General features: G+C 35.8%; 1 protein-coding gene across 1 annotated transcript in view; it reads right to left on the reverse strand.

Moving 5' to 3' along the window:
- Nucleotides 1-25,132, reverse strand: part of LOC126974161 (fatty acid synthase-like) — a 72,228-nt gene that overhangs the window by 35,722 nt on the left and 11,374 nt on the right. The window contains exons 4-14 of the mRNA XM_050821595.1: nt 21,671-21,791; nt 14,094-14,297; nt 13,281-13,397; nt 12,634-12,797; nt 8,196-8,338; nt 7,589-7,792; nt 6,708-6,897; nt 5,492-5,651; nt 4,573-4,742; nt 3,674-3,825; nt 2,309-2,492 (exon numbers count right to left, since the gene is read on the reverse strand). Of these exons, the coding sequence (XP_050677552.1) occupies nt 2,309-2,492; nt 3,674-3,825; nt 4,573-4,742; nt 5,492-5,651; nt 6,708-6,897; nt 7,589-7,792; nt 8,196-8,338; nt 12,634-12,797; nt 13,281-13,397; nt 14,094-14,297; nt 21,671-21,791 (1,809 nt within the window). The remainder of the gene's footprint in view (nt 1-2,308; nt 2,493-3,673; nt 3,826-4,572; nt 4,743-5,491; nt 5,652-6,707; nt 6,898-7,588; nt 7,793-8,195; nt 8,339-12,633; nt 12,798-13,280; nt 13,398-14,093; nt 14,298-21,670; nt 21,792-25,132) is intronic.

Here is a 25,132-nt window from a genome sequence, read left to right on the forward strand (position 1 = left end):
ATGGTAAAACATTATCATAAACTGCAAGTCTAACAGTCAAAATATTATTTTTCATTTAATTTTTTGAACCTTGACTGCTGTTTTTTAAATAAAATATAAGGAGATCATATTTCACTATCAGGTTTAACTTGTTCGCATTGACTTCATTTAGGACACCATTGCCGAACAAGTCCATGAGGAATGACACCCTGGCCCATACTGCAAAAGAGAAAGCCGAGCTCCTGTGCGCTCTTTTCGCCTCCAACTCGACTCTTGACGACAACGGAAAAACACCGCCGACCATCCCGCGGTGTCAGAGCTCTATGCCTGAAGTATGGTTCAGACAGAAAACTGTTAGGAGAGCTCTGTTTTCGATGGACGTCAGGAAGTCGAGCGGGCCGGATGGCATTTCTCCAATCGTGCTTAGAACGTGTGCCCCTGAGTTGACGCCGGTTCAAACGTGTTTATTCCGGCACTCTTATTCCAAAGGCATAGTCCCTGACTCATGGAAGTCAGCCCTTGTCCATCCGATCCAAAAAAATGGAGACAGTTCGGATCCGGCGAACTACAGGCCTATTGCTATCACCTCCCTGCTCTCTAAAATCATGGAGAGCATAATTAGCCGCCAGCTTTTAGTATACCTAGAGGGTCACCAGTTGATCAAAGACCGACAGTAAAGGCTGTGAGCTATCTCCCACGCTGTTTCTTCTGCATATCAATGATATGTTGGACACCTCCAACATACATTGCTATGCGGACGACAGCACTGGTGATGCCGTATACACGGGCCATGCAGGTCTCTCTCGGGAAATCGTCAACCAGTGCCGGGAGAAACTTGTGTCTTCTATCGAGTCCTCTCTCGAGAAGGTCGCGGAATGGGGTAAATTGAACCTTGTCCAATTTAACCCCCAGAACACTCAAGCTTTCGCGTTTACCACTTAAAAAACCCCATTTGTCGTATCACCGCTCTTCGAGAACACTTCTCTTAAAGCCGCGCCTAGTATCGGAATACTGGGTCTCGAAATCTCAAGCGATTGCCAATTCCGTGGCCATCTGGAGGGCAAAGCCAAATTGGCTTCGAAGAAGCTGGGCGTCATCAATAGAGCACGGCAATACTTCAAGCCGGCCCACATTCTAACGCTCTACAAAGCGCAGGTCCGGCCACACATGGAGTATTGCTGTCATCTCTGGTCTGGCGCACCCCAGTACCTGCTCGATCCATTTGACCGCGTGCAACGTAGAGCAGCTCGAATTGTCGGAGACTCAGTGCTCTGTGAACGACTGGATCTCTTGGCGTTGCGTAGAGACGTCGCTTCATTGTGTGTCTTCTACCGCATTTATCACGGGGAGTGTTCCGAAGAGCTGTTTAACCTGATTCCTGCCGCCGAATTCCACCTTCGCACGACACGCCACAAGTTAGGATTTCATCCCCACCATCTGGATGTGTGGCGGTCCTCCACAGTGCGATTTTCAAGGAGCTTTCTCCCTCGTACTGCAAAGCTATGGAATGAGCTTCCTTGTGCGGTGTTTCCGGGACAATACGACATTGTTACCTTCAAAAAAAGCGCGTACACCTTCCTGAAAGGCCGGCAACGCTCTTGTGATTCCTCTGGTGTCGCAAGAGAATGTGGGCGGCGGTGATCACTTAACACCAGGTTACCCGTACGCTCGTTTGTCCTCCTATTCCATAAAAAAAAAGTCCCTCAATATCCGTAGCGTTGCAAGTGTACGTTGCAATGTATATTTACGAGTACATACAGGAGTAATCGTTCCGCAAGGAGTTAGTATTTTTTAACATGTCTATTACATTCTTATTTAGATCACAAAAATTTAGTATTACACTAGTTTTAATATTTGTAAAAAGTTTTTTTGATTACATTACAGTAATGCGACCTATAACATGATAATCTTATAAGGCGGCTTCATATTATGCGATTTCAATCCTCACCCCACATAACGCAGGGAATTTCCACATACATATTTCTGTACTGTGAAATTTATAACGATTTGTATAGTTCATAATTAGCTTCACGTACCTTTGCATATATGTCAATTGTGATTTAAAAAAATTACCTTATTTTATTAAATCTGAGTATTAAAATCCTTAATGAAATAGTAAAACTAGGCAAACAATTGGAAATACTTGTTACGAATTGTGATTAATTATTATTATTATTAATTTTAATATTAAAATTAATAAAAATCGCGTTATCTATGGGAATTATATGGCGTATTACCTGTATTATAAAGGAGTACAAGTATTTACTTTTTTATTAAGTATTTTCTAAGTACCCGCGTTATAAAAATACAATTCTGCTCAGTAACGTACCAGCTTCAGCAATGTAACGGGAGTGGTAGGCGATATTGGAACAAGGGACTTCTTTGGCAAACACGCCCTTCTCAACCAGTCTCTCAACGAATATCTTCATGATAGCAGCTGGGCCAGAAATAGTGCAGGAGTCGGGGCCGTTGTGACAAGCCACCTCTACTTCAGGAGGGCATACTGACTTGATCTAAAAATAATAATTTATATCATGGTAATAGTTCCTTAGTTTTATTAAATGATTCCCTTCACTACTGGGAATATAAAAATTTGCAAAATTAATGTCAGAAATTAATGTGGGAATCGTACCGACACCTCAGGAGATTCAGGTTGGTAGAAATGGAATATTTGTATTTTTAATCCCAGTAGTGAAGGAAATTCGTTAAAAATTTTTACTATATTTGAAATTCCTAACATGAAGAAATGTGGTTGAGTATCCCGTGGGTGAAGCCACGGCGAGAGAGTTGAAGAAACATACTGTTTGTGAGCGGTTTATTTATGGGACGATGATAGCATCCGTTGGCTTAGGGCGGTGGAGGCGTCATTCTCCAGTGAAGAAGAGAGCAGTACACATATAAATTTATATCTACACATATGATCAAAATGACTTTGCAATGTCACAGCACCTTAATGTAACGGCTATTTAAAAATGCATAATATGAATGTTTACACGTTACTCAAATTTTTACAAATAACAAGAAAAATAGTAGTTTCAGAAATATAGTAGTTGGGCTTCTAATGTATTAGGCTTTTACTGTACTATTACTGACTATAAATGTATTAGGCTTTTACTGTACTATTACTGACTATAAATGTATTAGGCTTTTACTGTAGTAGGATACTATATTATATAGTAAAATTGGCAACGCTGTATGTGATACTTAGATTTATAAGATAATGTATAGGCTATCCAGATTCCCTTAAATTTTGATGTTTATGAAATAAGTCGCAACAAAAAGTTCTTCCGAGCTGCCTTACCCTCTTGTGCTAGAGATAATTATTATTAGCGATGAGTGACACGTAACTTATTTATGTTCACTTGTTTGTATACTTTTTTCGACAGTCCATTTATGATCCTCAGGTTATACCTACATTACATAGTTACACTATAGATAAGCAACAAAACTCAAACCCACACGCACACACACACTCACTCACTCACATACACACAGTTTTCAGATTTGTTTTAATTGTGCCATTAATGTAAAATTTTGTTTTTAATAATTTTTGTTTAAATCAATATTGATAATCAAGTATTAATTATCCGCTAAGGAAGTCTCAACCACTAAAATGTATTTACAATCTTTGAAATAAACGAAATTTATTAAACGGACGGACAGTTAATAAGATTGGAAGATGGGTAAGACTTACTTGACTGTATCCCAATCCCACGGCAGCCATGGATCCTTTGATGAAGGGCGTCTCGACAGAAGCCAGCCCGCGGCTGTACGCAGCCAGGATCATCTGCTCAGCTGTGAAGCAACCGTCTGCGTACGCGCAACCCAATTCACCGACACTATGACCTGGTGAGATAAATAAACCATATCAGTATTAACCATCCATACCCTCCAGTGTACAAGCATACACGGCAAGCGTTTCTATAATAATATAGTATCGGCACACTCTTACACAAACTTTCTTGCCCCAAACTAGGCAAAGCCTGTACTATGGGTACAGGACAACGATATATTTAATACAATATAGTTACTTAAGCATACATAAATACATATAAACATCCATGACCCGGAAACAAACATCCATATTTACCATATAAATGATTGCACCTACCGGGATTCGAACCGGGGACCTCTCTCTCATATTTACAAGAGATTATAGTAATGACCGGTTACAAAAAACTCCATTAATTATGTTAAGCATTGTAGTGAAAGTTAGTGTCACTGTCAATTAAGTGTATTGTCGTCTCTGATTGGGGTGACATTCAAGGTTAAAAAATAGAAGCAGATATTGCCGGCTAACCTGTAGCTGTGCTAACAGGCTATATAAATGATTAATATTAAAAACATTAGTTTTGTATATTGTACTGAAATAAATACTTCATAAATAAACAAGCATTACATTTTTATAACAACCATCATAAAAACAAGCATAGCTCATGTAAGCTAGCGCATAAGTTAAGCAATTTAGCAAGAACTAATAAACTCATAAAATTGTATTTATTTAAAGGTCAGATTAACCTGAACGATGTATGAATTGGCGAAATCTCGGGAATATATTACTACCTATAATATCATTAATCAATATTATCTTACCAATTATATAGTCTGGTTCAATCCCAACAGCCTTCAAGACGTCAGTGAGACCAATCTGAACGGCCGCGATGCCGATGAAGGAGTTCAGAATGTTATCGTAGATCCTGGGCTCCGGCTCCGTTATGATCTTCGTCAGATTGATACCCTTCGGCTCCAAAGCTTTGTGGCATCTGTGAATTATTTTTAGCTTTAATTTTTACTTTTTTACGTTTCTAAATAAAACTATAGCAGCCAAAAAATAAGTATGTCCCCTTGGAATTAAAAATATTCAAAATATTAGGATATCATGCCCACCACCTGGGTGTGTGGTGCTCGTCTACAATGCGGTTTTCCAGGAACCTTCTTCCACGTATAGGTAACTATGGCAAAGTTCCTGAGATTGCATTGTTGTTGCAATAGAATCTGAGCGGCAGTGATCACTTACATCAAGGTGACCCGTAAGCTCGTTTGTTGTCCTCCTCTCATAAAAAAATACCGCTTCAAATCATGAAGTGATTGCCTACATAGATGGTACTTCTTACTCTGCCACAAAGTACTGTCATGTAATGTACATATATATATATCTGTGACATTATTTAAAAACTTAATCATCATCATCATTATTAGCCGGAAGACGTCCACTGGTGGACAAAGGCCTCCCCCAAAGATTTCCCCGACGATCGGTCCTGTGCTGCCCTCATCCAACGTATTCCGGCGATCTTGATCCTTAACTGCGTCTTCAGGTACGTGGTCATCTGTCCGTCGAACTATGTGCCCTGCCTACTTCAGTTTCGCAATCATTTTGGGCTATGCTGGTAACTTTGGTTTAAAAAAACTTAAAAACTTGCACCTACGGAATTAACTCCTCCTCCAGTGCACTTAGCCCAACGGGTGTTACTGATACGTGTCCAATAGCTCTTATAGTATGAATATTACTTACTTATCAATGGCAGCAGCAAAGACTGGTATCCTCATGAGCTCTGTTGCCATTCCGGCCCACTGTGACCCCATGCCACTGTACACGAACCAAACTGGGCGCCGCACTCCGGAGAAGTACTGTACACTTCGTGACAGCGACACTGCCTTTGTCGGTGTAGAACCTGGCGCATCATTTACTTTATAGTACTGGATGAGAATTGTGTACTTTATATTAACAGTTATATTACGGAAAGTTGCGCTTTTTGCAAAAGAAAATTTATGTTTCGTATTTAATTTATTCTAGTTTTATAAAAACAGAACTCACGCCGCTGTTCTCACTCAAATTTATTCATACTGATGGTATTTGATACGCCCTGCCCATTACAATGCAATGCCGATCAGGATTCTCAAAAGCCCAAATATTTGAGCGCACAATAGTTGCGCTCGTCACCTTGAGATATAAGATGTTAAGACTCATTTGCCCAGTAATATCACCAGCTTCGGCGCCCTTTTGACCGAAACACAATAATATTTACACATTACTGTTTCACGGTAGAAATAGGCTTCGATGTGGTACCCATAATTTAGCCGGCATCCTGTGCAAAGTCCTCCCACTGGTAAAAATATACACCACATAACAATATTGGTGAGAATTAAGTGATAACTTGAATACTTCGAATAGATAACTGAAGATATTTAAAATTTTGCACTAATTCTCTATAATAATCTAAAACTAATATTATTATTAATATATCTCCTCAAGAAATACCTAAAAATTATAGATTATTACGAAATACTGAAGTGAGTGCAAACGTTTTAATTTGTGTATCTTTCTTTTATAATGTTTGATTAATAATTAATGTAAATATAATTTTATATCATATATGTAAAGTTTGGATATTTGTTACTCACTCATATAAATACTTCAGAACAGATGAAATCATTTATGTTCAAAAATGCAATGCAAATTTTTTTTTCATAATATCTTTTTTAAACAGATTTAGCAGATTGAACGAATTCTTAAACTTTTATACAAAATCCGCAATTATAATGTCACACTAGTAAGTACTTTATAATGCAGGACGTTCGCAGATTCGTCCTAGATACAAAACTACGTTCCGTTTTCAAGAAATCTCAATATATAGATGTCAACTATATAGAACGTCATTGTTGTCAACCCAATACACCTACGACCTGAGACACCTCTTATAATAATTGTCACACATTAGTACACATACCTAGTAGAGTATATCCTCGTACGACATGTCCTGCAATATCATCATTGTGGATTGTATGAAGTAGTTTCACGAGCTCAATATCAACCGTCCTCGACTCCACGTCATCCAAGATCTTCGCGACTGCTGACTCAGTTCGACCAGAGACGCACACAAGTCGTGGTAGATCGTCATTAGGGATTCCGTTATTAATCTGAATAAATGGTTTAGCATTAGCACATGAGTATTCACATTAATTTATTTTGATAAGTACTAATATGATTCTGCTACACAATTTCAAATCTTAATATATATAAATACAGTGTCCTGATGTTTGTTTCCAGTGAACTCCTAAACAAATGAACGGATTTTAATGGGCATACTTCATGGAGTACAGTTTCGTCCAACTTGAGAGATAGGATAGTTTTTATTTTGATATAATTAAAGTGAAACTTTGATTACATCGTCTCAAACTTTTTCGTCTGTGTGTTGCATGTCGCGTGACGTTTTTGTCAGTGTTTAATGTGAATGTTGTTTGTCAGTGTTTAATGTAAATGTTGTTTTGTTAACCAGGGCTAAGACACACAGCTTTATGATGTAGTACACGAAGGGTGTTGTGTGCACGCCCCTCAGGATTATTAGAAAATCCAAAATTCTGAGTGGCACTACAATTGCACTCATCTCCTTGATGTTAAGTCTCGTTTGCCCAGTATTTTCACTAGCTACGGGACCCTTCTACCGGAAACACAATAATGGTTACACATTACTTGCTTCACGGCAGAAATAGGTGCCGTTGTGGTACCCATAAAATAGCCGGCATCCCGTGCAAAGGAGCCTCTCACTGGTGTGTGCGTGCTACGAAGGATGGCGGTAATAAATTGTGACAAAGTTATAACAACTCTTACCTTAGGTCTCGCCACATTCTTCAAGAGAACGTGAGCGTTGGCACCTCCAAAACCAAATGAGTTGATGCCGGCCATCCCTCGGTTCCAGGGTGTCTTCGTGCTGACCACTTGCAGGCGACCTTCGTTGAGACTTGGTACACCTTCTCTTGGTGTGTTGTAGTGTAAGTTTGGCGGAATGTATCCCGTGGTATACGCAATACAGAGCTGCAGGAAAAGGAATATTTTGAAGTCAACAACAGCTGAATTAAAAAAAATATAATATAATTCTTCTTCTTTTTTTATGCAGTACATTAAGCCTGTTTTAGAGTGGAAATTAAATTAGTTATGATTGAAAATGTAGGTCTAAGCAAGTAATAACAATATTTGGCGTATCACTAATTCCTTATAGCTGTCAAAATAACATAATATCAGAAATAAGGGTTATTTCTGTAATAAAATGGAACGCGTATCCTGATGTGGTGTGCGTTTGCCATGTCAGTACACATGTTTTCCTTTTAATTGTCAGGAATTCTATATTTAAGCCAACCAGTGCAGTTTAAAATCGTACAGCAAATCTATATGGTGTGGGATTGTCTGATAAAATTGAGGAATTAATAGAAGTACTAACTTTAGCAATGGAGCAAAGGCCAGAAGCGGGTTCACTGTGACCCAGGTTTGACTTGATTGATCCAATCTTGAGCGGCTCTGACCTTCCTGTGCAGAAGATTTCATCGATGGCCTTCAACTCTTCCGGGTCTCCGACCTTTGTACCTAAAAATATTTAAGATCTAGATAAAGATCAACATTTGCATTAATTAAATCATTCTGGGTATCTTACACATTGTATTGGCAACCTTGATTGACAGTAAGGAACTGTGCTCCACTTGTAGTTAAACAGCTAGTTGTGACGTCCATAAATATATTTTATTTCACTATGACATTCCGGTTAATATAATTTTACCTAAAAAAAAATACTTCAATACCGGAATGTGAATTATTAAAAATATTGAACATGTAGTCATTTCTATTCCGTTTTTTATTTATTTATTTGGACGTAAATTGAACTAATAGATTATTAATAATGATTAAATGAAGGTTATTCTCTTATGGGACCGAATAAAGGTAACAAAAAATTTCAAGCGCGTCGCGGTCACCGATCGACAACCAACCGCTTGCCTATCTCGATGATAGCGCACGATCGTATCCATGTCTCAGTGTGTTAGGCCTGGCCGAAGCTAAGCGGAGAGGAGATGTGGAAATAATGAAATCTGATTGGTTATCAATATACATCTCCTCTCCTCTCCGCTTTGGTGGAAATGGATCGAGCGGAGGGAAGAGGAGATGTCTCGTTTTTCTATAGAATTTTGTGCCACGTTGAGCGATCAAGCGGCGCAGCAGAGTGGAGATGCGTGTAGGCGGGTGGCTCACATCTCCTCTCCGCTTTGGTGGATACCGGGCCTAAGGCGCGGAGTGTCACAAACCTGGTGCAGATATCGGGACACTAGTAAAATCCTTAAGGCGTCTAGACAGCAATTTTATGGGATTTTTGGACTCCTACAATCTATAGTCTCCACGCAAAAGAGAAGAAATTTCCTGCATTACTAGTTATACATACACGATAGTAAAAAAATCTTTAAAAATATTTTTTATTTTGGAAAATACAACTCATTCTTGGCCGATTTTCTATCGTACTAAAAGTATGTAATCACAAGTCCGTACAATGAAAGTTTTCTTTACATATAAAAAGATTAAGAGGAAAAGATAAATGGGTTTTCTCTACGAGGTTTATCATCGTCTCTGTAGTACAATGGCGGTAAAGAAAGAGCTTTTTAATTTTATGTCAGCGCGATGGAAACTTGTTGGAAAAAGTTCTCTTATCTTTTAATTTTTGCGTTTAATGGTGGTTGGGTTTCAACGAGATCGTTTTCCTTAATAGGTTGTCCTCACCTTACTCCGTTGTTTGTTGAGGTGAATGGAAGGAAAATATTATTAAAAATTAACGAAACGTGTTTGAAACGAGGACGACAATTTCCCTTGTTAAATGTTTTCTCGCGGCAAAGGATATTTAATATTCGTTATTTATGCAACTCTCGCATAGTGATGGGTATTTAAACACGAATGTGAGCGTCGCACACGAGTATTTTAATACAGAATTATGTACATTTCCTTTTTATCTGCACCCATTTTTCGCAAAAAGAAATTAATCAAAATTAAATTCACATGCAACAGCATTAGCAACTATAATAGTTATCTGTTATTGTCTTTGCCATTATTGTTTTTAAACGTGATTATAATATATTTTAAAATTGCCTTAAAACAATTGATTTATCAGACTGAACACATCATGAGAAAAAAATACAGGTTGCACTCAGGGATTGCCGTCAGTAGTGAAAACTTGAACATTAACGTTGTGCATATTTGATAATTTTACACAAATTGCTTTATAAAAGTATCTACTAGCATTCATGTGGTTAAATACAATATTAATTTATCGCGCTATCTATATAACAAAGTACATTAAAAATGCAACACTTCAGAACTATTTCAATTATTTTACATTAAAAAGTGTATCTCTCAGAAAAAGTTTCTTTCATCCATATTTTCAACGACTGTCTTGCGAATTTTCGACCAGAGGGCCTACCATCAACTTTTAATAAGCAATGCGAAACCGATGCAGTTCAATTTAGGTACCCAAACTGAATCACTAAAATTCGTACCATGAAGTGCCTTTTACTGAATGGCGTTTGGATCGCTTATGAAGAATGAACGAAATAAAATTGCGTTTCGAAACCTAAAATGATATGATTTTAGCGGAATTTTTGCGTAGAAAATACTAATAATACATTTTAAAATTGCACAATTGCGACAAATTATAAACCATTAAGCCCTTTTTTATACTGATTAAATAATAGTCATATAAATAAATATAGTTCCTAGAATTACAAATTAAATGTTTGCTTATGTGTTTTCGCAAAAATAACGAGTTATGAACGCACCTCCATTGAATGTTTGATTTGACAGGACCACAGAGTAATTTTTTTTTAATTCGTTCTTGCGAACAGGCTATAGCCCGGGCCCTTACTGCCTCGTCTTTAGTATTTTATTTTTGGGTATTTATTTTCAGTATTTTGTTTTACAAAAAAGTCCAATAAAGTATTCTCATCTCATCTTTAATCAATAAAATTTTTCTTTTCTATGTTTTCACTATTTTTAAAAGTTATTAACAACACGATTCACTTTCCTCTAAGGAAGTAGCAACTTTTTTCGAATCAGTCACTTTGACAAATAAGCTATCCAGTTTAGGTTGAAATAAAACCTAATGGTACGAATGAATGAACGAACTAAATCAGTTTGCGCTTCATTGATATGTTACGTTGATATCATTTTTGACATTCAATTGACATCATTGCGATTTAATCAGTTGATTTGACGTCAACCTAAATTAGTTAGCTCTGATCACGACGTGGTACCAAATAGCAAAGCAGTTCATTTTAGGTCGACAATTCAATCGCAATAAGAGTTCAAGGTAGGCCCGCAGGACACGTGTCCTGACGCTAGTTGAACATTTTATTAACCATCCCAAGAAAAGTACTCAACGCCGCTAAAGAAGCTTACACTTCAAAAGAAAACAAATGATCCCTCCAAATATCAAATCCATCATAACATTCGACCTACATTCTTGCTATAATATCACTAAAATCACGTGAAAATATCTCAAAATGTTAATTTGGTTAATTGCCTACACAATCTATGTAACTTAAAGATATTTCACTACTTATTTTACAAAATAATTATACTCTTTGTATATCATGCTGCAAGACAGGGTAGTTGTCTAGTTAAGTACATACTGAGCAATATTAATAGTTGAACAGCTTCAAAGCGCAGAACATTAATGCTTAGATTGCTTCGAAGTATGAGAGACACGGAAAAAGAGCGCAGAATTTTAATTAAGACCCTATTAATTAAAACAAATTAACATATATTATAATAGATATATGTACCTACAATAACAACCCCAATTAGGAATTCGGTAAACGAAATATTATGTAACCCAATAAGTGCTGCATACTGCAGATATACATGTTCATTTTATTATCATACTAGCCGTTCCCTCCCGCTTCACTGGGCGAATTTAAAAAAAAAGAACGTTGGAATTCGAAAAATAAATAGCCATATACCATCTAGGATAAATTTCACATTGAATGGTGGTAGTTTTATGTCGATATGAGGCGTATTTGAGCCTCAAATAAAGCCCAACAGGTTCCCAACAGTATATGTAATTCAGCAGGTAAATAGAAAGTTTTGTTTTATGTATTATGCAGGCGGGCAAATATGTCTTTTGCCCTTTTATGCATGCATAAACTTGCAAAAGCCAGATTTCGTACATAGACCATTTTATCGTATTCCACTAGTGTTATAGATCATACCTATTAGATGGTGGTGCGACTCTATGAAATAAAATAATATATTTCAAAGTACGGTTGGCAACTCTACTTTTAATGTCTACAGTCGACTAAATATTTATCTTTGAAGAAAATCTAAGCAATTAGTTATGTTTATAAAGTCACGATAAGAAAGATAACCCTCACTTCAATGGTTAATACACAAATAAAATTTTGTTTTGCCACAACCTGAGAGCTGAACAAAGTATACAAGATTTTATGACGATACGTCACTCGAACTCAGTTGGTTAGAGCTTGCCCTGCCATGGAAAGCCAGAGGTCGTGCAACGAGTCCCATATCGTTCATAAAATTTTGTTTTTTAAATTATATTTGTGAAGAAAATCTCTTTCTTTCATGGGTTTCTTTGATGCTTAAATTATTAAAACTTTCGTGAGTAGTTTTAAAGTGGAAAAGTTAATACGTGAGTAGAGCCGTGTTAATAAATAAGATAATAATATGATGCGTTATAAATCAGGATTTTTGTCAATTTTTATAGGCATATAATAAGACTTAAATAACATAAGAAGGCCACGTGCTCGACAGCAAGGCTCCAACACTTATTACGGTAATAAGTAGCTGAAAACCAATGTGTCTGTCCTCAAAATGATTAATTTTTTACTTACCAGTTCCGTGGGCTTCAACAAATTCTAATTCGCTTGGCACGATGGAGCATTCCTCGTAGAACTCGCTGAGTAGAAGTTTCTGGATGTTTCCGGCTGGGTAGGTGATACCCTGCTCTTTGTAACCGTCGCAGTTGGTTTTAGCGTGCAGTAATTGGGCGTAAACCCTATACAAACGTATATACAAGAATTATATTATAATATATACCTTACGCTATTGCGAGTACTTTGTAATAAACATAATACCTACAGTAATTATAATGCGTTGGTAATTCGTTTGCCTGTCAGAAGCTATTGTAAAACCTATACTATAAAGTCTGGAACTATTTCTGTAATTTTGGCCAGAACTTGACTTACATGTATTATAATTGGAATGTCAAAATGACTGGGCTAAAGTGAGTGATTTTTCATCTTCCGGGAATATATGAACAATTTTATTTATGGCAAATTTGAAAGACGACGCAGGAATCGAACTTGCACTCCATAGCTAACGTCTCTGGATGTTTTCACCTCATGAGTGTTAATTTTAGCCACATCGCAGTTACGTAAATCTTGCCATGTTTGTTTCACTCTTTGGCCAGAGGCGTTTCCTCATCCAAAGAGATAGCAAAACAGGGATTCGACTATCAGGCCATTCTGATATTCCTTACCTTCTAGAGTCCTTGGCTTTTTGTAAAAAGCAAACAACAATTGCCTCCGAGCGTGCGTAGCCATTCGCGCTGTTGTCAAAACTCTTGCATTTTCCGTCAAGTGACAAAACTCCCAATCTAATGGATGATACATAATCGTATTAAAATATAGTAATTAAAGACATCAGAATAAAATCAATACCATTTTTATGACGTTGAAGTAGCTACTTGTATTCACAGAAATAATTTAAAACTATCTATAAAGAAGTACTTACATATTATGCAGTTCCTACGACTCGATTTTATATAAATTATCTCATAAAAAGTAATAAAGAATTAACTGTATTAATATAAATTATTGTAGATGGATGTATCAACCTTTAGAGCTTGAATTCATTGCTTGACTTGATTTGTAAATACAAAATCCTGCTCTAATCTGTGACTCAAAAACTGGTGAATTAGATTATTTCATGTTGATCTTCTTGAGCACATTACTACTGAAACCTGTTTGTTACTTTTTTTTATGAAAATATTGGACGAGACGAGCAAGACGTTCATATGATGGTAATTGATACGTCCCGCCCATTACAATGCGGTGTCGCTCAAGATGATTAAAAAACCCAAAAATTCTGAGCGGCATTACAACTGCGATCGTAACCTTGAGACATAAGATGTTAAGTCTCATTTGCCCAGTAAATTCACTAGCTACGGCGCCCTTCATACCGAAACACATTACTGCTTAACGGCAGAAATAGGCGCCGTTGTGGTACCCATAATCTAGCTGGAATCCTGTGCAGTAGTAGTAGTTCCAAATGAAATTTTGTTTTATCTTACCTGGAGAACTGCAGAGACACATAAGGATGTAAGCAGAGGTTAGAGCCGCCCACAATAGCAGCATCACAGTGACCATCACGAATTGATCTGAAGGCGTGTTCCAGAGCATACAAGGAACTGGAGCAGGCCGAGTCCACGGTGTAGGACGGACCGGTGACTCCCAGCCAGTAGGAGATACGGTTGGCGAGCATGGCACGGGAACATCTGACAACATAAAACTCATTTATTTATAACGGCTAAGCTAACAAATTACACTCTTTACACTTGTGTAAAAATAATAATATTATAGTTTCGATTACATTAACTTTACAGGACAAAACTAATCTAGCTAGTCTCATCAAAGTTTTTGTTTCTGCTTGTCCGATTTCCCGGTGGATCAGTTGATCACCTGATGGAAAGTAAAATTCCAGCCGCCTATGGATATCACTAATACCAGAGGTCAAGATGTTGTTGATTTTAGCCTTCGAGATGTGGTCGCATCGTAGAATGCTCCGCATAAGTTGGACGGCTAAGGTGTGTCTAAATCAGAGGTCCTTGTCCGAATGCAGAAGAACATCGAGTTAGTGTGAACCATCAAACAGCGTAAAATCTCGTTTCTCAATAGGTACCGCCTGTTGCAAACTATTTTGATGGGGGGAATTGTTGGGAAATGAGGTGTTGGAAAAAGAAAGAAGTCTTGCCTCAGAAATATAAGGGTGTGGACTGGCATCAAGACAGCCCAAGAACTATTCCGCTTAGCCATGGACAAGGAAAAGTTACAAAAAAAGCTGACTGCAGACCTCTAGTAATGGAGAGGCACGTGAAGAAGAAGAAGAGGTCAAGCGATACGTTGCCAGCCTTTGAGATGATAGTAATGCTCCAAAGAGGTTGTGCTACAAGTTTATAAAGAAACGCGAGGTTGTGGAATAGAAGACATCAACTTGATACGGGTGGATCGCAGCATGGAGTGAATATAGACGTAATATCCGGTGGTGAAAGTTAGTTACCGGTAACAAACTGAATAAGTTCTTCGAGCACTCCCCGTTATATATGCTCTCATCATATAAATTTTCACACCGAGCAGAATTTCATCACTAAGTTAGTTATGTTCCAATGGTATTCCCATTGTTTGGGTTTATATTGTGTGTTAAATTGTGTCAATCTAATATATAAATATCAATCTAATATATAGATTATGAGTCAGCATTAAAAAATACATACAATTTCAAATTTTCACCCATCTACGATCAACAGTTAACTACTTTTGTATCGCGATTTTAATATCGGCAATTGCTGGGTCAGCTAGTATTATTATAATATTATTTCAATTGGGGTATGAGGCCGCAAGCCATTAAACAAATGACTTTTATTTATATAAAATCACATTTAAATCCATAAATTATGTATAGAAAATAAATTCATACATACTCTTCTGTACTCATAATTCAATTATTAGCGAATATTAATTCAGTTCGAATATCTATGAGTGGTCTGTATGTCGTGCTCAATTGAAGCAATTACGGTCATGTTTAATGCATGCTGGTTGCTCGAGTGCGGTTTTATTTATATCTGCTCGTTTGGCTTCGCTTTTTTTATGGAAGAGAGTACGGGTAACCTCAAGTGATCACCCCCGCCCATAACCTCCTGCAATACCAATCACAGGTGCGTTTCCGGCCCTTTAAATAAGTGTACTCGCTTTTTTGAAGGTACCCATGTCTTTGGCTTCGCTGTGGCTGATGGTAAGAACAAGGGAAATATGTGGTATAAGACATTTATTAGAATTTCCACTTAAATGGAACTTAGTTTGAATTTAATGTAATCATAGTATTGTTATAGTTATTTATGCAACTGTTGTGTAATAAGGGGTATTAAAACACGAATGTGGATTTATGATGAGTGTTTTAATACCTAATTATCAACAGTTGCATACAAGACTTTATCTACGCCCAGAATATGAATCCTCTAAAAGATTCTGGAACAGTTAGCTTACTTACCTAATATCATTCATTACTGATTATATACAAATAAACTAAGTATTAATGAAACAATTATTTATTTTAGTAGTAATTTACATTTTGTATAGTGTTTAAAACGAATCGCTCATTTTTTGTAAACAAAACAATAAAAATTTCGAAGAAAAATGGCGGGGATCCGAAAAACCTAATTTTTTTTACGGCGCGCGACGTTCTGGGAGTGTGGAGGGCGCGTAAACGATAATGTTCTTTTTTTGAAATTCATACAGATACCAAGCATCGAGCAATAAGAATGTGGCTGTATGTTGAAACTCTTTGCGCATGAAGGGATAAAAAAAAAGTAGGAGTGTTGTTATGAAATTCAGTACAACATTGCAACACTCTTTTGGATGATGTAATGGTTATTAGAACATTGGGTGTTTTAATGTTGGCAATAAGCTAACAGTTTCAGAATCTTTAATAGAGGATTTAAAGCATGGGTGTAGATAAATATAGTTATAAGATTTGTTTTGTTGGAATAAATGTATCATTCATCTTAATAAAAGTAATATTAATAATAATTATGAGTTTGGCAGGTATTGTAAATTGTTTTAATAATTTACAATATAAATTGTAGTTTTGATCTAATAAACAGTATGAATCTATGATAGCTACAGTCTGTGTAAAACGTTATCGCTTAAATATTAAAACGTTCCAATTTCAAATTGTATGTCGGAAACATTTTTCCAAAGCCAATCAGGTTGAAATGTGAATCTATGTAGAAGGTTTTCAATAGATTCATATGAATGAGAGATATGTTGAATCCATTGATTTGCTGCCGCGATGGACAGAGCTTTACATATCGAATTCAATGGGCAATTTTTTCGATTTGGTTAGTCTTTTAATGCTTACACATGACGTTTGAATAAAATAAGCTCTCAATAATAAACAGCTGTACTGTATATTATTCTCTATATTATAACTCTCCTTTTTATTATATTTAGAATGGTATATTTATAGTTATAACTATAATGTTCTCAAAACACATTTGTTTATTTACAGTAGCTATGGATTGATACATCTAGTGTATTAATTATCTTCCATTTTGAGTAATTTTTTTTACGTTATATGTAGATAATTAAATAGAAACTTTTGTTTATTTTTAACCGACTTCAAAAAGGAGGAGGTTATCAATTCTATTGATATTTTTTTATGTATGTGTACACCAATTACTCTGAGGTTTATGATCCGATTTACGTAATTTTTCTTTACTTCTATGCAAAATAGATATCATTTGGTCCCAGAAAAAGTTTACATACTTTGGCCCAGAAGTTTTCATTTTATGAACATTTTTTATGAAAATTTTTGTTTGACTCGATGATATAATTGTTTTTTATATACTTAACTTAATACTTTAAATACTAGAATAACAATATTTGCAATGTTTATGGAAGCGTGCTTCAATAGTATTTTTTTTACTTAGTTTTAAACCTAGATTTATTTGGCTCGAGGCGGATGTCCATAGGAAAACTATTGAGTAAATATGGTATGCGTTTTTTTAAAGTTCATAATAATTTGCAACTCTGGGTACTTTTATTTGAATGTGCTACATATTGATAGCTTTGAAGTCGGTGCCAAGCCAAATGTAATAGTAAGTACCTACACTCACCACGCGTGACTTTAAGCGGGATACCTTCGTCTAGAACAAAACAACCCAAGCTGACAGACATGCGTGGCCAGACAACCTTAATAACTACAGTAAGTAAGCTGTTTATATTATTAAGTTTTATTTTGTTTAGGGCTTGGCACCGACTTAAAACCTATCAATAGCTAGCACATATAAATAACAGCATTTTATTAATATTAAAGGTAAAGGTGTATTAAATTAAATTTTTTAGTTATTTGATACTTTTCAGTTTTTGAAGTCGGTTTTTTTAAACGTAGTTTTTTTATGGTTCCACAAATTATATTGAAAAGAATTTTTAAAATGATGAAGCTGTACTGAGTATTTGAAGAATGTGTTTCTTACCACCTCTTCTCATTACTGCGTAAATTTTTCGAAGTGTTGGTAAAATGTTCATGTTGATAAGCAGTCAAATTCTACTACTGGAGTAATGTTCGTCAAAATGCTAAATTCCATCACACCTTCACACTTAGAGTATACTTCCACCTTAAAGTCAACGCACCTCTTGACTTCTGCTGGTGCTGATGTCCATTGGTAATTTATTTTCCACTTCCCATCATATCATCCTCTTCCCCGTTTAGCAATTGTGTTATAACAAAAACATGATATCGATTGCAGGTTTTATATTATTCGCGATTTATGTTATTCGTTATATCATTTTTCAGATACACCAGTTATGACCCTTATTTTGTTCATAAGATGGTTTATTTTGCATGGTCTAATATCTTTTTTCAATAGCTATCTGATACATTAAAATCATCCTAATTATAAGCAATCTATTGCTACACCTAAAAAAATACGCAATGATCTGTCCAAAAAAATATGTTTATTATGATTTTAAGAAATTGACAAAGGTAAATTAAAAAAAAATTGCTGGAATTCTTTTAAAGTTAGCCAAAAATTCTTGAATCTTCATCGAAATAAATATTAAATCACGAATTGGAATAAATTCAGTGTTTGCCTCACATCATACTACTGTGAACTGGGATAAACCAAAATGATTAATTTCGTAGTTTTTAATGAACAAAGATATTATTGTTCACAACCGACTGAAATATCGTTTCCAATTTAATTATTTTTTGCAAAACCTCGATCGTATTGTAGCTGTTATGAAAGTGAATACTGAACGCTTGATTCCAAAATTACCAATTTCGATTCATGTTATCTTTCGTAGCTATCAACATTTTTTGACAACTAAATTGAATTTTTGTCTCCAGCAGCACGCATATTACCAAAGAGGATGTATTATTATTTGGAGAGGGTATATTCCTAGTTCTTATTGGGTCCTAGTAACACCGCGTCCAGAACTGAACTATTGTGTTCGTCACTCATACTATAGCTCGCCGTCAAGCCCTGCCGCGTTTGTGAACCGCAGTATCTCCTTGAGGCGAGTATTGCAAACAGCATCTGGGTGTTGGGTATAATCGCCAAGGATGGTGTTACGCTTATGCATTAGTGGGACGCAATTGCAGAGGAGCTGAAGAGACGTTTCATCGGCCTCGAGGCAAAATCTGCAAGTTCTTTCGTTTTTTATTCCGACCACACAGAGTTGCTTATTCAAGCGACAGTGCCCAGTCAGCATCCTGGTGAGTATGCATTGGTTTTTCCTGCTCAATGACAGGGCTTCGTTCGCATTTCTGTTATTGAAAGACTTTATCAGTGCTTTGTAATGGTTTAAACCTGTTGAGTTGCTAATGCAAAGAGGATGATACTACGTAATAAGAGGCGGGGCTGCCTAAGTAAGAATTGAAATTTAGTTTAATATGAAATGTGTAGTGATTTGACATAAGTTTGAAATAGTAGTAATTACAGTATGGTGATTGGCGACTAAGTATAATCTGGATAAGTTTGAAAGCGAACAGTTGCTTAAAACGTAATGGAATTTGGCTATCTCCTTTGTACACAAGATTATAGCTGACATCTGTCAATCTGTCAATAACAGCACGTTTCATACAATCGAGTGAATCGCTTTTTTCTTTGAGAGTTTCGCTAGGCTGCATATTATATTAAACATGTGAGTAATAAATAAATATGTATTGCCTTCACTGATCGTGTTTACTTTAAGATTCAAAAGCTCTTATAGGCATAAGTATAGTTTTCATCGCTTTGATTAATTATTATATTAAATCATTTTTCTGTTTGATATGACTTTTTGAATGTCCCACGTAATAAAATTGCACAAATTAAATTTGAAAATAAAATTTATAAAAGATGCGGGACTCGAACCTGCGACCTCTCGCGTTCCGTGCGAGCGTGCTTCCACTGAACCAACCGTTCGAGTGACGAATCGTTGATAAATATTGTATGTCTTGTTTAACTCGCAGATTAATCCCACAAGTGAGGGTTATCACTTTGAAAAATAACAAATTGTAATAAAACTGGTCTTCTTCTAGACACCTATGTGGCATAAAGATAATTGTGTGACAATAACTGAGAAGGAAATGGTAAGACATATTCATACGCCAAACTTGATTTAAACAACAAATTAAAAAAAAAAAATGAATTAGGCGTTACTTTGCGGAAATCCATAATTATACAAATGATTCAAGTTTTCTCTTGTGTTAATTCCGCCAATATTTGTTTTTAAAACAATTCGACACGTGTTTCGCCTCTACACGAGGCATCCTCAGGACGTGTTGTCTCGCCAAAATCTGGCACGAGACTCGAGACCTTGTCTCGTGGCTCGAGATTTTGGCGATACAACACGTCCTGAGGATGCCTCGTGTACAGGCGAAACACGTGTCAAATTGTTTTAAAAACAAATACTGGCGGAATTAACACTAGAGATAACTTAAATCATTTGTACAACAAATTAAAAGGTGTGAGTATATATGATGTTATTTAAAGTAAAATATCTTAATGTAAATATTAATGCCAAACAAAAGCTCAACAAAGGCTCTTGTACTTGGTAATTCTTTTGTAAACCGACCAAACAGAGAAGGACATCTAAAAATTGTCCTCATAAATTCATTTCATTTCCATTAGCAGTCTAGTTACAATTTATTTTAACTTCACAAAGCGGTGGGAGTGCAGTGGCAGAAAGCTAGCACTCGCGGCCATTTTAGTTGTAACTTTAAATCTATTTCGCTGTACTAATGGTTCTAATAGAGAAGTGCCGAGTACTCGCTCTAAAATATATGAATTTACGAAGTTTGTACCACTTGTTAAGAGGTAGTAAATAGTTAAATTATATATTCTGTCTGTCTGTCCGTCCGTATGCCACAGCCACTATTATCCAAACCTATCAGAACTGTACTGTTGAAACTTGGTAAATAGATGTATTCTGTGAACCTCATTATCATTTTATTTACATTCATTAACATTAAAAATAGAAAAAAACAATAAATTTTGGGGTTTCCCCATACTTAGAGCTGCAACTCAAATTTTTTTATCAAACCCATACGCGTATCTATGGATAGGTCTTCAAAAATGATATTGAAGTTCCTAATATAATATTTTTCTAAACTGAATAGTTTGCGCGAGTGCCACTTCCAGAGTGATGAAATGTGTAACTTCTAAAATAAGAGAATGATAAAACTAAAAGAAATATATGATGTACATATTACCATGCAAACTTCCACCGAAAATTGATGTGAACGAGATCTAGTAAGTAGTTTTTTTTAATACTTATAAATGATGAGAGCTCATTACCCTGTATAATTTTGTGCAAAAATTTTCTGCCTTTTCCATTTTAATAATTTACTATCATTTTCCTATCTATATAACTTTTAATACTTATCTCTTTTCTGATGTATTTATCAAATGATCAATGTTCTAAATGGTCTTGAAGAAATAAAACAAAAATATAGTAAGTGGAACTATAGAATTGAAATAAATTACTAACCGTAGAAAATAAAGTTAGAATTTGTTTTGTGTTGTTTTACGAACACACAAAGATGTTTTTCGTTCAGAACTTAGATTTTGATTTCAAGTTTTTATAAATTAAATGAAATGTGACTCACCCAGTAACTCCGAAGCCGTTCACCTGCATTTTCTCGTAGAACCAAGTCTTCTCAGACTCTGAGAAGCAGGCGCCGACAAAAACTCCAGTTTTCGTATTACGAAGCTCCTTTGGGTTTACACCTATTAAAAAAATAACACATAATATATATAAGTAGCTTGTTGAAACATGCCATACTATATGTTCTCAACGTGGGCGATAACGCCCCCTTGTGGGCGTTTGAGACTTTCGGGAGAGGGCAGTAGAAGACCTAGAGAAAATTAGGGGGCATTGAGCTGGCACAGATGGGGCGTGGGTAGATTAAAAAATATAGTCTAAAAAGGCAAAAAAATACACGAAAATACTCTAGAAAAAACATATTCTCAAAGTGGGCGGTGAGCAAAATAAGGTTGAGAAACTAAGATCTACACGGTTGTGAGGAGTGGACTATTAAAAAAAACCCCAGAATACGTATAGAAGCTTTCGAAATGTGGCCATATAGACGTATGTTGGCCATTAGTTGGACTTACAAGGTCATGAATGTGGAAGTTCTGCAAAGCGACACTCAAACACGCAAAACATCAAGGCATAAAAGGCATTTATTTTCTCAAAATTGATTCCTTTAGAATTCATTTTGATTTCATTTCTAATAACTACTAGATACTACTATCGCTTCGGAAACAAATGGCGCTCTGAGAGAGAAGAAGAGGCGCAAGAAACTCTCCCAGCATTCTTTTTTTGCGCTCTTTTCAATAAAAATATACAATATTGTACAGTTCATTTCTATCGCTATAAAATAATCACAATGTAGTCCCAGGCTGTCCGATCATTTAGATATTCAGCAGTGGAATAATAGGATTTACGACAGAGCAATTTTTTTTATAAAACATTTAAATTTATTTATAGATAATGCCTGCACAGTGGCTGGGACTTTATTATAGAAGTGTATACATTTACCCTTAAAGCTATTATGTATCTTATGAAGCCTACTAGAATTAGTTACAAGCAATCCCTTATTTCTAATTTATTTCTTCTTTTCTCAAGATGAGGAAAGTCGCATATTTGGGAGACTAATATAACTAACTGTAACTCATCATGATGGTAAAAGTTGCCGGAAGAAGAGGCGTAGGTAACAGAAAAAGTCTTGGCCGCAACATCCGAGAGTGGACAGGAATCGCGAGTGCGGCAGAACCATTTCGTCTCGCGAAGAACAAAAAGTTCAATTTACAAAGCTAACTGCCAACCGTCGCTAGTCGGAGGCACGCGAAGAAGAAGAAACATAAATGTAACCTTTTTAATATTAATGTATCAGTGTCGTTAGGACTGGATGTGACGTCATTCTGACGTCATATTGATGTCACCAAGATGGCGCCCTGCCCCTATTTCAACACGCAGGGATTATAACGTCTGAATATCTGTTAGGACTTTACACCGATAATTAAAAACATTATATTATAGAAGAGATAAAGTTTTTTTTTATGAAACTAAGGTAATTGATTGCCCATTAAATGCAGTCCCGCTTAGGATTCGTGAAAACCCCCAAAAATTCTGAGCGGCGCTACAACTGCACTCGTCACCTTGAGACAAGATGTTAACTCTCATTTGCCCAGTAATTTCACTAGCTACGGCGCCGTTTAGACCGAAAAACAGTAATGCATACACATTACTGCTTCACGGCAGAAACAGGCGCCGTTGTGGGACCCATAATCTAGGCGGCATCCTGTGCAAACGAGCCTCCCACTGGTATGTAACGGGCAAGATTCTCATTTCAAGGTTACTGATATTAAAGAGTGCTTAATTAACTCTGTTCGGTAGATTAATAAATAACTTAATAATAATAACTGCAACTTGAAACTAATTATCCTAACCTTAACTTTAGGTAAGTACATTATTGATAGGTCTCTATCCCTCCTATTTAAAGAAATTACATTCACCCCGCAAATAGCACCGCTATTTGTGACAGAAATTTGCGTGCTGGCAACCGCGGTACAAGCTACAATACTGCAAATTTTTCAGCTATTTCTATTGCTGCTCTAAACACTATACCCAGGGAATAAAGAAACACGCATCTATCACCATCGGAATCGAACCTGAAATTCACCTTCTGAAGACTGATTTTCTACTCTGTCAAAAAAAAGGCATTTATTTTCTCAAAATCGATTCCTGTGGAATTCCTTTTGATGTCATTTTAAATATCTAGTATATACTACTACCGCTTCGGAAACAATTGGCGCTATGAGAGAGAAGAAGCGGCGCAAGAAACTCTCCCAGCATTCTTTTTTTGCGCTGTTTTAGTGAAATATACAATTTTGTACTGTCATTGCTATTGCTATAAAATAATCATGATCTGGTCCCAGGCTGTCGGATCACTTAGATATTCAGCTGTGGAGTAGCAGGATTTACAACACAGCCATTAAAAAAAATATAGATAATGCCTGAACACTGGCTGGTTAATATCTTAACCATTGGCTGGGACTTTATTATAAAAGTGTATACATTTACCTTTAAAGCTATTATTTTTCTTATGTCTCCTAAGACCTTCCACTTTTTACCACAACTCAAGTCAGAATATTAATTAAATACGCTATACCGTCTGGATTTAATATTTTAATCTTTAACCAGTTAAAATGAAGCTAAAAATATGCAAATATAACTTTTTACTGTTGATTGTTTGCATTCAACGAGTAAATAAATAATTCAAATCAAATCAAATCAAGTCATTTAATTGCATAGATTGAGTGGGTACATTGGTGTTACATTATAATCATAGGTGCTAACAATCTGCCGGGTAGGCATGCAAAAATAATATTTTACAATTCTTACTCTAAGTTTACTGTGAAAAACATACAACATAAAAACCAAATTATTCATAAAAGTCTATCCACCATAATATTATAAAAATGTGAAAAATTAAAATTTGCTTACTAAAATTGTTAATTTAAAATATCTGAATTAACTTATTCATGTCTGTTAAATATTCTTTAACTGAATAATATGTCTTCGTCATTAAAAATTCCTTAATTTTATTTTTAAAAGAGTTAATATTTAAGTTTTGGTCCGCTAATGATGCTGGTAGTTTATTATATGGTTGAGGAGCTATATTAAATATACTATTACCAAAAAGTGCCGTTGTATGCTGCGTGAAACATATTTTATTTTTTCTGCGTTTACTATCAGAGTATTTCGTAGAGAGAGTAATTCGTAGGCAGCTCGTAGAGTTGTAGCAAATATTTGAATTGGCATCAAATTCATGTGATTTCGAAATTCAAATTGAAATTCTAAAAGCGGACGAATTCGCGCCGAGCAAGCACAGATAATATAAATGCATTTTAGCGAGAATGGAAACGAACAGTCTGGCCGTATTCTATCAGAATTATTAGAGAACTTATTTCAAATAATATATCTTTACTATTAATAACCTAAGATTTAATTTATTTAATTATACCATTGATTTCGTTCGCAATTCTATAGAGCTTTTGGAGTG

The sequence above is a fragment of the Leptidea sinapis genome, chromosome 31 (assembly GCF_905404315.1).
Source record: "Leptidea sinapis chromosome 31, ilLepSina1.1, whole genome shotgun sequence".
In the NCBI taxonomy this organism is placed as follows: domain Eukaryota; kingdom Metazoa; phylum Arthropoda; class Insecta; order Lepidoptera; family Pieridae; genus Leptidea; species Leptidea sinapis.